The sequence below is a fragment of the Sinocyclocheilus anshuiensis genome, unplaced genomic scaffold, assembly GCF_001515605.1.
Source record: "Sinocyclocheilus anshuiensis isolate Anshui unplaced genomic scaffold, SAMN03320099.WGS_v1.1 scaffold55, whole genome shotgun sequence".
Classification (NCBI taxonomy): domain Eukaryota; kingdom Metazoa; phylum Chordata; class Actinopteri; order Cypriniformes; family Cyprinidae; genus Sinocyclocheilus; species Sinocyclocheilus anshuiensis.
In genome coordinates, this window is record NW_015549647.1 from 3,236,429 (window position 1) to 3,253,755 (window position 17,327).

Genomic DNA, 17,327 nt, shown 5'->3' on the forward strand with positions numbered 1-17,327 from the left:
AAAATGCTTTTGGGTTTTCCAAAGAACCTTTCACTGAACAGTTCTTAAAAGAACATTTTTGTTTCTTAGCGTGAATAACATTTTAATAATCTTGAAACTTCTTCCACTGTAAAGAGCATCTTGTGCAATGGTATGTCTCTCCCATTCTCAGTTCTGATCTTTCTATTCCCATTACACAGTATGCACATTTATACATGCACAGTGAGCTCTTTTGAAAGCAAACACAAATACAGGATGTGGCTATTTTAAGTCCTTTTGCTGAACCTGCTAGTTTAGGCTATTTTGTTGTTGTTTTTGGAAGCATTCAAATCCAAGTGCACCATTAGGATGCTCTGTTTGTTGTGAAGTATCGGGTTAGTGTAGAACAAGCTTAAGGGTGTCTGCACCAAGGACAATCCCATACACATGCAAACACCAACAGCATGCTTATTAGACCAAGCATCAGACACAACATGCACTTGTCTGAATGCTGCAAAAGCACATCGTGACTGTTAGCTTAGCGCAACTGCTTCATGCCAGCTGAGGTTTTCCTCAAGACTCTTGCCCTGTCTTCTCCAGAAAGCCTTAATGACTTAAAGAAATAATTATACCGCTGGAGGAGGACTGACGGAGCATAATGAAATGTGATGAAATGTGTCCATGCAGCTTCTAATGATGTCACTGGTGAGAATGACACATAACGATTGGAATAATGCAAGATGATTTTACCACCACTGGCGCTGTAACTAAAAACCCCCTCTCTGACTCTGGAAAAGAAAGTCTGCCCATTTGTTTACTAAATAAATTCATCGGCACAGTGGGAAGCTAATGACAGGTTGAGAAGGTCCAATCAGTTACTCCTATTCCTCTCATGTGATAATCACTAGATGGCAGAGTTCATCAGAGTGATGCCTTTAAAAGCCCTGACATTCAACATTCTTGTCCCCAGAGCTTAGAAAGAAGACTGTACCAACAAATAAATATCAACCAGCCAATAAATCCCAAGCATATCACACATTTTTGCTTTTAGATCATGTTTTAGCAGAACTGCTCTGAGCTATTTGGTAAGCAACATGCATTCTGTTATATAACTAAAGACACATCATGTTACAAAATATCCCAGTCTTGTTTGACAAAAAATGTTTATACAGAAAATACACATGACCTGCCTAGTAATCATGTAGTTAAAATGCAAGACACACAAATAAAAGTTCCTTATTGCCATTGATGGTTCCATAAAGAACCTTTATTATCTCTACCTTTCCATTGCACAGAAGGTTCTTTATAGTGGAAAAAGGTTCTTTAGATTTTTAAAATGATTAAAAATGGTTATTTTAAGACCTGAAAGGATTTTTGGTGAACCCCTTTAATTTTTAAGAGTGCACTTTAAAATATGCAGAGCTTTTAAGAAAATGGAGGCAGTTTTATTTAGAATATAAGGAGATTGCATTACATTAACGCACAAATATAAATGTTATTGTATCATAGGTAATTTTAACAGATTTTAACTTCTATCTGATCAACATCATCATAAGGTTCAGCTTCTATTAAAATACTTAAAAATGTTTCTGTTTTTCTCCCCACAATCATTTCAGATGCTTCTTTTGCCTTGTTTCTATCTCTCCTGAATCTCTCCATATGACAAATTTTTGTACTCTTCCATCTGTAGCCTGTTCTACCCATAACCACCCACTCTTCTTCTTCCTCCTTTCTCTCTCTCTTTCCCTCTTTGCCTCCACCGCCCTCCACCACTGAGGGAGAAAAGCAAGCACTCAGTGAAATCATTGAAAGAGAGCGCATTTCAATGTGCACAGAAACACCCAGACAGGAATAGCACTATGTCCTGAGAGCACATCTCTCTCTCTCTCTCTCTCTCTCTCTACTGGATAGGTCTGATGATTCATATACACATAGAGAGGGTGATACGGGACAGAGAAGACATGTAAAATAGGCTTCACGAGAGAAGACCCCCCAGTGCTGCTCAAAAGACCCTTGTTGATGGACTCACTCCAGGAGGTGCATTGTGGGATGTGTTTACATTGTGCAGATCCTGTTTACCGGGCTGTTGATTAAAAGGCCAGGTTTGAGAGGATCTAAGCACCCTCCATGATCAATTCTTCTTCCCACTACTGAATGCTTCACAAAAGGGGCTTTTAGGACTTATTATATGCCTGATATCTAAAAGCTTTGATGCTGTTAAGTGCTTGTTCAAGACACATTTAACCCTGAAAAAGCATAAAATAAAACATGACTAAGATGTGATCTCAAAGCAATATAAATACTATAACCAGTAGTTAAAGGAGCACATGGAGCATATATTGTGCAAGTACAGTCAATTGCTATAGGGGAGCACAGATTTTCACCTGAGACTCTGTGTAAACAATAGCATATTAAAAAGATTATCTATAACTGCCACGTTGCACAACCCATCGGTGGCTTCTAATGGTTATATTGCACCCATATATTTCCATGGTAATCCTGCTGTTCCCTATCCATATTTTTACAAGGACATTGCTCATTCCTGAGGGTTTATATGGTTTCATTAATTATGGATTTCCATCTTCAAGTTAAACCCAACTGTGAGCCACAGCACGGTGACTAAGTATGTGCTTCAACTTTGACCGTGTCGGATTTTTTAGGTTGATTGTTTTATTAAAATATGTGAACTGGATCTTGAATAATCAACGTGGCTGTAATTAAAACTCTATTTTCTGCATTATACGTCCATGACAGTAAAGAAAAGATATTTTAGGAGCAACTCTGCCCTCTGCTGCATGTGTGTCTGCAGACCACCTCATCACAGATGATACTCAATTCATGTTTAGACTAATTAGCCTTTAGTTATCTTGTGCAAAACACACATTTATAAATAGTGGACATAATATGTAATACTTCAAAGCAAAAGAAAATAGGACTAATTCATCTAACCAATGCAATTAGTTTTCCAAACTTCTGTAAGCCATTGTAATATTTATTCCTTAAAACTTACTAGTATCTATTTTTTGCCACTGGTACTTTAATTATTGGTAAGTAACCCATTACTGACTAGATGTTTTTTTGTAATTTTTTACACCAGTTAAGTATTGATTGTTTGGTTGACAAGTGATCACGGTGCAGATCACTATCCCAATACTGTTCCACTGATTCTGGTAACTATTCCAGTGTTACTAGTGACTATTCATTGCCTACTACCCAGTTAACAAAAATATGTTCTAAGAATGTTTTGCTAATGTTACCATTAAGCTATAAAAACGTTATTGGTGAATGATCTCTTGGGTGATCAAAAGTACCAGTTTTTTAAATGTTTTACAAACATTTCTTTTTTCTTGGTTATACAAATGTTAAAGGGGTCATATGATGTTGCTAAAAATAACATTGTGTATTTGGTGTAATGAAATGTATTTATGTGGTTTAAGGTTCAAAAAACACATTATTCTCCACATACTGTACATTATTGTTTCTCCTATATGCCCCGCCTTTCTGAAACGCGTAAATTTTTACAAAGCTCATCTTCTGAAAAGCGAGGTGTGCTCTGATTGGCCAGCTATCCAGTGCGTTGTGATTGGCCGAAAACCTCAAGTGTGTGACGGAAATGTTATGCCCCTACCATACTGTGATGCCCTGTCCGGCCGGAGCAACGAGACAAAAACATTGAAACCCATTATAAACGAGGCATTTGTTGCATCCAGTGGGGACATAATTACGGATTATAATGACTTATACTGTCTTTTTACGCATTGCATCGCGCCACATAAACATAAAACCCTGTCTGCATTTGTGATCAGAGAAATGACAAACAACAAGCACTACTCTACACTACTCAAAACTCGCGTTTGAAGGGCTTGAGTGAGTGGAGGCCGGCGGCTTTGAGTGAGTGGAGGCCAACGGGCTAGAGTGAGGAACGGCCGGCAGGCTTGAGAACCGCGCAGCCGGCGGATTCAATGAAGGAGCGGCCGGCGGGCTTGCGGCAACCACATGTGACGACCCAGGGCTGGACTCTGCAAAAGGAACATTCCATTTGATCATTTTGCAAAAATTATGGGAATGTTATTTTTGAATGTTCTTTAAATGCTCTGAATTAAGTAGTAACATTTAAAAAATGTTAGACAAATGTCCAACTAAACCGTTTCAGGAAAAAAATGTTCAGACGATGTATAAATAATGTTTCTGTGCTAACATTTTGAAAACATTATAGACCAGATAACATGTTTTAATAAGATTTCTACTAACATTACTGGTTCATTACTTTGAGAGAACCTTGCCGGAACGTTAGCCAAAGTTAGCTGCGTAATACTCTTACTTATCAGGAACTAGTAGCATATATTCCAACTTTACTAGTACTATAGTACTAGGACATTTATGAGATGGCATTACAAGACTTATATCCCAATTTTTACTAGCAACATATCTTAAACAGGCTTAATAGTTAATCTTAATAGTTACTAATCGCTTTTTTACTTGTTATATGTAATGACTTGTCAGAATGGTTACTTTATAGTTAAGTTAAAAAAGAAAGAATACTAGTACAGTACATCATAGTTATTTACTAGTTACAACTGGAATACATTATAACCAGAAGTGATGTCTGAATCACACTTACAACTCAATGGCAAAATTGGCATTTTATGGAATAGTTGCTTGTCACTACTAGTAAACTGACTAGAAGCAAAAGAATAACTGCTAGTAGCCTATGTATGTAATGAATAACTGAATACAGTCTCTACTGGAATGAGCAAAAAGGTTCTAATAAAATCACTAGTGAGTGACTATTAAAAATAGGTAGCCTACAATAATAGCATACAAATTAGGCTAGATACTGGTTAGTTAGATGCTAGTAAATGTTATGTGCCTTGCAATTTGGTTGTAACAGTTAACGAGTCTACGTTTATTCCGGCCGCTATAGTTTTCAGTTTGTGTCAAAGGGGGCGCAATGTGAACGAATACCTCAGTGAGCGCCGCTAAACACTGAACTCTAGTCGCAGGGGACGAGCTCAGCCTTGATTGTGTGAGTTCTCAGGAGTCAGACCCCTGTCCTCTGCAGACCAGAGCCCCTAATTACCTAAACAACAGGTCCGAGAAGAACCATCCTCTTTACTGCATGTCGGCCCATACATTCTGTCAAGCTCTTCTTTGCGCTTGTGACTTTAAAGCACTTAAGGAAACTTCAGCCGCTGTTTTGTACGCACCTGCTCCTCTCTTCCAAAGGAACCCGGATAGTAGTTCAGAATGAATTCAACGGTTTTTAACGACTCAGACAGTGTTTCGTTTTCCAACAGAAGCAGCGAGAGCTTTCTTTCGTGCTGTAATTTGTCCTCAGTGGTGACGGACAGCGGGGTTGTGTCCACGGCGCTGGACGAGCGCAGCGTGTTCATCATGCGCACGGTGCAGATCGCGGTGATGTGCGTGCTGGCGCTCACCGTGGTCTTCGGCATCTTCGTTATAGGCTGCAACTTGCTCATTAAGTCCGAGGGCATGATCAACTTTCTGGTCACGGACAGAAGATCGTCAAAGGATGTCGAAGCGGTCATCGTGGGATCGTTCTAGTGCGTAAAAGTTTCATGGTCAGATGGGAGGCGCGCATTGGTAATATGTGAAACTATCCGTATTGCCCTCCAGAAACAAAGATGTTTTAAGACGGTAGAAGAAACATTACATTTATGATTCAATGTTTACCGTTGGGGAAAGTGCAGTTTATGAGAAAAGTAAAGGTTCAAGTAACGTGAGACCTGGAGACTGCAATGAATATTAAATAGATGAGAGGAAACATCTGGACATGGACTGTTTTGCCCACTCAATGGACCTTGAGTGATTAATGTTCATGTGATTAATGCTTGTGAAACAAACTGCTGTTTTCAGACTGCCGAGATTTATGTGGGTAAACACTACGTACATTTTGAGTAATGCATTTAAAGTTTAAATGAAGGTATAATTTGATACTGTATGTGTAACTAAAGGTCTTCTTAAAGCTGGATATTTAGGTCTTTTTTTTGACAGATGTCTTTGTTCTGCTACAGTATGTTCTCTAACTAATTTACTGTTAAATTTGATTTGGAAATTTTTATATCTTGTCCAGCAAAACTGTGGTTTGCACTTATTTTGTTGTAATTTGCATGTTTATAGGTGAATTATGTATCATGGTTTTATTACAGTGAGGTAATTTTGAGACTGACAAATGTAATGGATATCTGCGTCACTGCAACCTCAAAACTTTTTATAAAATGCAAGTACAAAATAACTGAATCATTATTACATTGTTGCCTTTTTTTTTTTTTTACAGAAGCAGACAGCACTACATATTGTGTGTGCATGTGTGTCATTATCAGATGGAAAAGGATATATGGATTAATATAGTTATGTTTCCTAGCCTTTGGCAAATAATCATCTCATTAAAGACTACTCAAAACAACAAAATCAGATCAACAGCGGTTCAACCCACCTGTATGGAATAATTGGGTCCAAAGGTCTAAGAGCTTTACTGAAAACTCTGTATTCCAATTTCTTACTTTCATTCTTGTAATAATTCTTCCATTACAAGTTATACTATCAGCATAATAAAATGAGTGAAAAATTGAATTAAAAATAATCTTTGAATCAATCATATTCATTTTACACCATAGTTCTTTAAAACATTTCTAAATCTCCAACTTTTAATTTCACGGTTAAAATTAGATTTTTAATCCTGAATTTGTAATGTTTTCTGATTTTTGGTCCCTATAGATACGGACCACACTTCAGTGAACTTGCATGCTAACAAGACCCCAATGTGGTTTCAAATAGTTTCTTAACATGAGACAAAAATACACCTAAAGAATGCATGTGAACTATTTTATAGCAGCAACAACATGACTAAATAATTTACTTAACTTAAACTGAGACTTAAGTTTACGTACATGGCACACATCTATTAACCAGTACAGATCACCCCAGTTTTTACAGAACTCACACATCACATTAACTACACTCTGCAATGTCCAGGGGCTCTTGAGTTGACAAAACTCCTTGTCTATATTTGTGCACTTTAGTTTCATGAGATTCCATATTACACTGAATATATATATACATATATATATATTCATTCTTGGCATCTATGGTTCCATGAAAACCCATAAAGTTCACAAAATGTTCTTTATAGTGAAAAAAGGATCTTTAAGGAACCCAAAATGGTTCTTATATGGCATCACTCTGAAAAAACCCTTTTAGGAATGCTAGAATTTTTATAATAAAAAAATGGACTCTTTGGAAAATAAATCAATAAATAAACAGCCTGAAATAATAAATAAAATAACTGGTTCTATGCCAGTTATTTTAGTTTACTAAAACTAATTAAAGAAAAAAGAGATTAATAAAAAAAAATAAAAAATCTTTAAAGACCTGGAGTACTGAAATTAACTAAAAATCACAAAAAACTAAAAATAAACTAATGAATAAAAACTATACTGACATTTAAAATAAAAATCAAATAAAAACTACAAAAGTTTAACAAAATTGCTAAAACTTTAACTAAGATTTAAAATCTAAACATTAACCAAAACTATAATAGTGTATTATCGATATTCCATGGAGCTCTTCATGTGGAGTCAGACCAAGGCTAACATCAGATATTTTTATCTCATTCTAGCCAGTATCTAAGCAACACACATTATCTCTGTTTTCATTCAGCTTGTCCAACTCCATATCTAACACAAAGCCAAAACGAGGCAGATTCTAGGCTATTGTTGATTGAAAAAATGTGCTCCCTCTCTCTTTGTTTGGTTTGGTTTTGTGATGGTGGAGTTCATGACGCAAAGCAAGAGACGACGGAGACGATTGCATCAAAGAAGTCAGGTCTAATGTCATCACCAGATCAGTGGGTAAAGAAAGACAGATGGAAAGCACTAAGCGAGGGGGAAAAGGCCAAACACTGAGCTGGCCCATTAACTGCCTTGATGGATTTGCACACTAAAACTTGCAAGAGCATCTGTTGGTTTAATTGGTTCCATGGATTTGTCATCTTATACAAAGCAAGTCAAATTGACAAAAATGATTTCTCAAAGTTGTAAATAAAACAAAGATTACTGGAGTACGGTTTCTTTCTACTTCAAAACTTAATGCTTAATGCGTTACTTGCTTTTTCTTTGTAATCCTTCAACAGCATCACTTTATATTTTATTATTATTATTATTTATTTATTTTTTAAATTAAAATATTCTTTTTCTGTCATTTTTATAATCGGAAAAAAGGCTATGTTATTAAAAAAAATGTAATTAAACATATCATTTAAAAAAATTCTGTCCCCTCGATAAGTTTTTATTACTGTAACCCTGAGTATTTCCTATTGCCCTGTAGCCTATATAAATTCAAACATTTGTCAACAAAGACTTGCATGCTAACATCAGAATATTTGTCATTATACATAACCATATCGATAATAATCATCAATGATTGATATGGTTGTGATGGCATGCGCAATTCCATTAATTCAAAGGAATGCAATTCCATTAATTGAAGCCCAGGACTGGAACTTTATTACACCTTTGTGAATTGCGGCTCTGTTATTATTAGTTTGTATAGTGTATTTGTAGTTTGCCAGTTTTTTTTCTTTTTGTTGAGTATCAAGACAAATTAAAGCCCCGTTCACACCAAGAACGATAACTATAAAGATAATGATATTACAGTTGTGGTATGGACTCTGCTATTCTTTAATATTGAGAATGATTTTTAGAACTATATCTTTATCGTTATCTTTATAGTTATCGTGCTTGGTGTGAACGGGCCTTAAGCCCCGTTCACACCAAGAATGGTAACTATAAAGATAACGATATTAGCGTCCACGCCAGCGAACGATATCGTCTGTTTATTCTAAGCGCACATGCGTTTGCCGCTTTAAATTCTCGAGCTCGTTACAGCAGGATGGATTCTGATTGGCTGTCAGTGTTTATCGTTCATCAGCTGGAAAAAAATCGTTTTGAAAGTGATCACAACGATATCGTTCCTCTGTATCGTTATCGTTATAGTTGTGGTGTAAACTATGCTATTCTTTAATATTGAGAACGATTTTTAGAACTATATCTTTATCGTTATCTTTATAGTTATCGTGCTTGGTGTGAACAGGCCTTTAAGAGTCATTTTTGTCAGACACACAGAGAGCCGTGGGTGTAATTTTTTATTCTGCAGAAAGATTACATGTTTCGCTGCCCTTTCGTGAAAACTAGCCTTGGGGGTGACAAGTAAAAAGGCATCATAGCAAATGCTTCCATATCGACTGCCACTCGCGCTCACGTCTGCACAGTGCATTCTGAACCGCAGCAACCTTAGGCCATAACGGAGATCTTTAGAAGCGCTCACCCACAAACTGCAAAACAAACGTTTCTATTAATTTTTATGTTTTTGCGAATTGCAGCACATCATGATTTTATGTGGAGGCTTTTTTCCATTTTACGAGAAAAGCAAGCACACACAACTAGTGCTAGAGTGAAATGTGAAAGATTGGAAAATAAAACAAAAACAGATTTTTTTTTCATATAAATTGCAAATTTATTGCTTTTTGCATAAATACATTTTTACAATATAAATTCTGCTAGCGTTATTTGACACAATATTCCACCCTCTTGGGTAAGCAATGAATATTCCAGTGTTGTTTTTTTTCATCCCTGATTATTTAAATGGCAGGAAAAAAAGCAAGCAAACCACTCAACCCTCAACTCAGATGGTTTCCGGACAGCATATTGTTTGTGACAGTTGCACTGCACGATGGTTTACCTCAGATAGACCTTCACCTCAATAGAAAAAGCATTAAAGGGTTAGTTCACCCAAAAATGAAAATTAGCCCATAAATGACTCACCCTCAAGTCATCCTAGGTGTATATGACTTTCTACTTTCAGACAAATCCAGTCGGAGTTAAATAAAAAATTGTCTTTGATCTTTCAAGCCATTTAATGGCACTCAGCTTGCATGCATCCGTCCAAAAGCAGTTAAATAAAATGCACCCATCCATAAAAAAAAAAGTGTCTCACACGGCTCCGGGGGGTGAACAAAGGCCTTCTGTAGCAAATCGATGCGTTTTTGTAAGAAAAATATCCATATTCATAAACAAAAAAAATAATAAAAATAATAAATTTAAAGTAGCTTGCGCCAACAGTCCTACATGGAAGCAGTTCCGGGCGGATGGCCTCTGAGGTCAGCGCTGCGCATGCGCCAGTGAGTCTGGTGAAAACCAACGTTTATTAACAGGAGCAAAGGAAGCAAAGTTTCCTTACTTTAGCAAAGGTAAACCAGTCTCCTCTTGGCTTATATTGAAATCCTCCGACATTCTTCTTCTTGTTTTGTTTTGATCTCTCCCCTGCGCTTCCGTGTGCGTCACTTCTGAGTGGCGCATGCGCAACGCTGACCTCATACGTCATTCCCCCGGAACTGCTTCCAGTGTACAACAGTGAGCGCAAGCTACATTAAAGTGATTATTACGTTTTGAACATGGATATTTTTCTTACAAAAACGCATCGATTCGCTACAGAAGGCCTTTGTTCACCCCCCGGAGCTGTGTGAGACACTATTTTTTATGGATGGGCGCATTTTATTTAACTGCTTTTGGACGGATGCATGCAACACCCGCTGAGTGGCATTTAACAGCTTGAAAGATCAAAGACCATTTTTAATATAACTTCGACTGGATTCGTCTGAAAGAAGAAAGTCATATACACCTAGGATGACTTGAGGGTGAGTAATTTATGGGCTAATTTTCATTTTTGGGTGAACTAACCCTTTAAGAGAGACACTTTGTCACCAGGTCATGCAAGAACATGTTTTTAAGGCTAAAGAACACAAAAACATGGAGAGTGCGATCACGGATGCACACAAAAATCTACTATTTCTGGAAACGCTAAAATCTCAACAAACCAGAATTAATGTCTATTTAAATGTAATAAAAATAGAGATGGAAATGTCCTGTAAAGAAAAACTAATTATAGGTGCCTGTTGCCACAGATACAAAAAGAACACACTCACACATGAGGCGGCAGTACATTAATACTCCATATATACGAGAAAGACCAGTGCATTAGTGCTAGCTGAAATGAGTCGCTACAGGGCCTGCTAATCTAGTGAAGAACAAATAAGTAATCATGGCCTGGCAGAGTCTGCATCAAATAATTAAAGTCATAAATTAAATCCACACTTCTACACTCTCTGACCTTCTCCCAGGCTCTCAACAAAGCTTTAACACGGTCACTCTCCATCAACCCCAAAACAGCTATTGTATTAATAATTTCCCCATTAAAACGCTCAATAGAGCAGCAACTTCCAGCTTTAATAAAGCACGACTGCAAAGGGACTCTAGTCTTTCCTGAGCAGAGGTCCTAAAATGCAAATCCAATTTATTGAGAAAGACTTAAACAGCATCTATGTGTTGCCACACTGACAATGAATGACATCAAAAAGGCAGAAAGCAGATTTAATGCACTGCTATTGTAATGGTAAAAAGCTGCTTGCACGGGATCCTGTAATAAAAGCCTTTTATAAGACAAAATAACAGGGTAACAAAGAGACCCTGACTTTGCTAATGTTATTTTTTCGGAAATGTAGTCCATTAAGAAATCACTGCGTTTATTGAATTTGTCAAATTAACATAAGAAAATATGAGAAATCCTCTAAAAAAATAAAACACTGTAATTTACTTACTGGTGAATCACTGATAAAATTAAATGTAATTAATTTTAACCTAGTAAACTAGTATTCCATTCGTTGTGTTTGTTTTTGTGCTTATTTTTTAAAGTTTTATCTGCAGTTATATTAGTACCTTTATTTGACAGCTCCTCCTGCCATTAAAGCAATAGTTCACACAAAAATGAAAATGAGGGAACGGAGGATCCACTGGTGAGCAAGATTCTCCAAATCTGTTCTGATGAAGAAGCAAACTCTTCTAAATCTTGGATGGCCTGAGAGTGCGTAATTTTAGCAAATTTTCATTTTGGGGTGAACTTGGAATTGCCACCTGGTAATTGCAAGTTAAATGACAGTCAAGGTGTCCACAGATGGGCGCTAGTTGAGGCGCATCAGGTGAGATACCATATAAGAGTGAGCGCAGCCACTACGCCGTTGAGTATAGCCATACTGTAGCCCATGTGGAAAGAATGTCCGGTCATTCTTCTGCAAAACCAAAACACAAACATCCAAATGACATTAGTCCACAGCGTGACTATAACACAAATCATAATTTGATTATATCGTAAGTTGATTATTGTCCTTGATATTTTTTGTTTGTTTGTTTACTGAATGTGTTCCTGAATTACATCAGAAAATCAAGAGTCTAAACATTCAATTTCACAATGGCCTGCTTAGTAGCCTGAAAAACAAAACGGTTCTAAAAATTCAACAAGTTATAATGGGATGGAACCATTCTAGTATTACTAAAGCAGTCACTGCAAATTTACAGCTTTAGGCAACTTTTTGATCCTTTAAGGCAGGAATACACTGGACGATTAAAATCTGAACATATTTTTAAAAACTGGGCATCATACACCTGCTGACTTTGTAAATGGTTACAGAGAACATCATTCACTAAACGACTGAAAATCACACACAAGTCATTCTGAACACAACACACTCAGGCAAAACATGCACCTTGTTGCTAAAGGTAGTATTTATGAAAACAGTAGGTGTTCTAATTGTTTTAAAATATCAAACATGTCTGATATCCTTTGGCTGGATCATTCATAGTCTGAAGCCCATCATACACCTCACATTTTTTTCTGTGTCAATCAGTCAACTACCAAAACTCTGCAGACTGGCTCTGACATTTGGCAACTAGAGTCGACTCTTCTAGACTGCAAATCTGGGTAAAAGTTGTGCTGTGTTTTGTATTCCAGCCTTTTGTTCAGACCTGTTACCGAGGTCTGGACTCCTAACAAATCTTCAATATAATTAACGAAGCAGTTTACGCTGAGATTAATCTTATTTACACTGTGTCTGTGCCTCATTGATCATAATGGTAGTGTTAATGGTTTGTAGTGAATCCAACGTAATGCTTTTCACTTTGGCTCTAAAGTAATTAATTTAACAACAGCAAACAATGCTCAACTGATGCAAAAAGCACAGTGTAAATAGAAACCTCTGATGCTACAGAAGTAGACCAAAATGAGGTACTGTAATCAATACACTTCTGTAACAGCTATAATAACAATCTAAATTATTTATCCGATTAATTGCAAAGCTACATGATGTACTACCACTCTTTACCACTCAATCTGCCTGTTACTCTCTAGAGGTGTCCGACTCCAATGCAGGAAGTTTAAAAGCACACAAAACAAACAAAACTGAGGACAGTGTATGGAATATGGACAAGTGCATTGATCATATCAGCTGGCCATTATTCTACTCTAGGTGAGCGCAGAGGCCCATAAAAATCCCATTATGAGGCATCCAGATGTCCCATGTTAACCACTCCCATTAGTCCTTTTTAATGGTTAATTTGAACATGCTTTTAGAGTAGCAGGTTCAGGAGTGCAGATCTGCACCAATGTGAGAAATTTGTTCCATTAATTCATACATACAATGACTACAATGAGCAAGTAGAATACACCTCTTCTACAACAATCATGTTTTTAATTTCAGAATTTCAAATGTCAGAGTGATACAACTGCCCCGAGATCATAATGACGAAAGTCTGGAAGTCTTTATTATTATTATTATGACTAAATGTCCTTAATTTTTATTGCTATTTTAGAAACTTTCAAATATGAATAACATTCAAAAATGACATCCTGCCAGATGAAATTTATGTGGTGTGACCAACAAAGTTATGTGGTGCCACCAACATGCAGAAACACAGAATAATAAAAAGAGGACCTCTGCAAACCCTCTCATGAACGTGTCAAGGCCAATAAGTCTTTTAAAATTTGTATGACAAAGACATCAGGTTGTAAAATGTCATGTGGTGCAGGTCCACAAAAAGCTAAAGATTTTTTATGATTACATAATGAATGATATTTCAAAAAGGAAAAAAAAAAAAGATATATAGAATATATATATAAAGGAACAAATGTTACTTCTTGATGGTTACACCACATGACAGTTTTATGTCATATAATTTAAAGTTTTCTTGAAAGTAAGTTTTTTTTCCCCTCAAAACCATTCAAAACCAAGATACAAAGAGTACATTTCTGAAAAATTGGCACATCTATTTAAAAAGATTATTTGTCATTACCCAAATAGCACTCATCTATAGTTAAAAAAAATTTGCTAACCAATGCTCTTGGTTATTCACTTGTGACACATCAAATACTGTTTCCAGGTCAACGCCTCCACTCTGTTTCAATTGAGAATACTATCATAACAGCCATTTATGAGCGCTATTTATTTACAGCCACAATTAAGCTAAGGATAAATACTCACTACAGTCTCCGGGCTCAAGGTGTCCTGGGCACCAATATTTTAACGATTCATAAAAATGAAGATTTTTCTGAGAAATCAACTGAGATTTCTCTATGGAAATAAAGGTTTTGATTTTTTTGGTAGTATTACAGCACACTGCAAGTGTATATTAGCACCCTTTGTTGCTTTCTTTTGGGATCTGATAGAGCTTTCGGACCTGGACAAGCAGATTTCTAAATTACATCAGCTGGACTTGACCATGACATATTAAGGCTAATTTTCAATGATAAGTCTCAACCAGACATATCACACGCTCAGATATTGCTCTATCAGCTTGTGTCTGTTAAACCTTTTTTATAGCCAGGAAACACTAACATTTATCTATCTCAAAGACACAACAGACTGAATGACACACTTTAGACAGACAGCAGCCTTGGCATGGATCATTAGGGAGCCAGGCATTTCCCAACGTATCAATGGGGAAAAACAGTTTGGGAACTGATTATAATTAAGGCCATCCATTCAGATAATTTACGGATGTGAGATCTAATCAGGGAACGACACGACTAAAAACCCAAAGCACTTAAAAAGAGACCAAACTAATTTCTATTAGCCAGTTAATTCAGCAAATCAATTGTTGTGGCGTGAACTCCCTGAACCTCACCTACAACGAAAGCAGATAATGTAAAGCTTATCTGCTGGAGACAGAGCCACAAACAACTGACTGTGACCATAGGCACCCAATGATTGAAAGGTTGGGTTTCTATGGAGACTAAGTGATGAGTGCATTATACTAATACATGTGTACATATCTGGAAACAAAAGAGGAAAGCTTTTATTAGCATTCCAGTCATTTGAGGATAATGCAAGAGGCTAACTGCCAGAGCAGCGCTGCGAGTCGACATACAGTGAAAACTGACATGGAGAATGCCAATAGGAAAGAGTGTGTGCCAACTACTGCTGTATTGTGGTGGTAAACTGGAGCTATGCAAGCGTGAAAGAACAAGCAGACCCAGTCACAGTTCCGTGGGGGTCAGTCAATACCACCCCATCCGGCTGCAAGCTGGTCGATAGCCTGATTGTGTTCTGAGCCGGCTGTGTAAGTTGGGTTTAGGACAGACATCGTCAGAGCACCGCTGTGTGATTAGATAACCAACTCGTTTGGCGATGAAGTGACCCTGGGTTTTATCGCCAAGCCTCCAGACACAATCAATAACGTTCCTCCCAAACAGCCAATCAGAATCTGGCTTATAGATTTATAAATTGGAGCACAGCCTTAAAACTAATTTGCAAACTCAAAGTTAGCAGAGGAGACACGTTTCAGCTGGCTTCAAATGGGGCTCCCTGTCTTTTCACCATTTCATATGAATGAGAAGTTCAAGGGGTGCCATCCAGCATGAATTACTTAGAGTTGAAAAACAACTTTAAAGAGCTCTGCTACAATTTTTGTTCCATAAAATGTTAGGCTGCATCATTTTTAGTTCAGTTTTAGGTCACCGTTCAATATTCATTAGAGGATGTTATCATTTGAGTGTCCTCTGAAGTCTTTCAAAGCTTAGGTCTCTTCATGACTGGATCATTAAATCTAAATTGAGGTAATTTCAAAGTATATTAAATCTGCAAACGGCAACAGCTTGTCACAGGCAGCATCCTTTGCTGTCCACATGCCTCTTATCTGTGTACACAAAACTCCTGGTAATACATGTCAGAAGTACTAAGGTCACTGGAAATACGACAGAATTCACAGTCTGATGGGCTAACAGCAATTCATCACACCTTGCAAACACTTCCTCATTTATGCAGTGGGTAAACCACTGAGGGAGTGACTAATGCTCTATATCTGCATGCACCTACGTTTATTATTTTTCCTCAGTGTCAGTCAGTTTACTTACTAACCATGGAGACGAAACAGTTTCTAGGGTTTCACCAGCTCCAGTGTGCACCTTGTGATATGCAGGTCTAACTGAGTTGGTTGTGGCATTCTTTCTGTGGTTAACACTTCCTGTTAACAGCTCAGACATATGTAGCAAAAGAGGACACAGTCACGAAGGTTTGCCATTAATAGAAATCTGAATTAATCTACAAATTCTTTAAAACACAAGTCCATTCTACCAAAACTTAAACACTTCAAAAAGTTGTATTCAAATTTATTTGTAAAATAAATCCATATAAATCAAATCTTCTGAAGAGACTCTTCGGAACCTAAACTGTACTTGTTTAACTTGCGAGAACAAACCTCACTGGTTCTTGTGGAGGCTCAAACATGCTTGTGTGACACGCGAGAACAAATGTTTCAGACAAGCACATTTGAGCTTCTATTTACCATATTTGATGTGCTCTGTATGCATTGTTTATATGTGAATAAACGCCTATATTAAAATCTGTTCATCATATAAAGCGATCATGTCTTCAGAAAACTTCAATTAAATCCACTTGATTTATATTGATTACTTTTACAATCTTTTTATGAACTTTTTGAAATGTCAACATTTTGGTAGTGTGAACTTTCAATGGAGAGACAGAAATCGTCTCGGTTACGTATGGTAACCCTCGTTCCCTGAAGGAAGGAACGGAGACGTCACGTCGGATGACCGACGAATTGGGATCTCGCTTAGAGAGACCAATCTACTTCGAGCGTAAACTAAACGAGCCAATGTACATTGGCATGCGATTATTGCATGATCACAGCGTGAGTATAAGTAGGCAGCAGATGCAGCGCATATTCAGGTTTTCGCTGAGGAGCCGAGCCGGTGACCCGGCCGCTCAGCGGTGGTACAGGAGCTGTGGCGACAGGACGTGACATCTCCGTTCCCTCCTTTCCACGACCTGTTGAGCTCCTCATGCACCTCCGGGAAGAAAGGCACCGAGGCGGGGCGCTGGGAACCAGCGCGGACCACCCCGAGAACCAATCGTGCAAGCTCGGGACATGGTGGAAGTCTCCACTCGAGCCCTACCCCTACGGCAGCCCGGGAAAGCATAGCCATTATTTCTGGATCCGATTCAG

The 17,327-nt window shown here is 37.5% G+C and overlaps 2 protein-coding genes across 2 annotated transcripts in view; one reads left to right on the forward strand and one right to left on the reverse strand.

The window, feature by feature from the left end:
- Positions 1–4,932: 4,932 nt before the first annotated feature.
- On the forward strand, positions 4,933–5,942 carry rprmb (reprimo, TP53 dependent G2 arrest mediator candidate b). The gene has a single exon (XM_016449317.1). The coding sequence runs from the start codon at positions 5,206–5,208 to the stop codon at positions 5,521–5,523; it is 318 nt and encodes a 105-aa protein (XP_016304803.1). The 5' UTR covers positions 4,933–5,205; the 3' UTR covers positions 5,524–5,942.
- A 5,931-nt stretch (positions 5,943–11,873) lies between these two features.
- The window catches only part of LOC107660093 (ADP-ribosylation factor-like protein 6-interacting protein 6), a 10,866-nt gene continuing 5,412 nt past the window's right edge, over positions 11,874–17,327 (reverse strand). Inside the window, exon 4 of the mRNA XM_016449316.1 lies at positions 11,874–12,100. Coding sequence (XP_016304802.1) covers positions 12,007–12,100 — 94 coding nt within the window. The 3' untranslated portion in view covers positions 11,874–12,006. The remainder of the gene's footprint in view (positions 12,101–17,327) is intronic.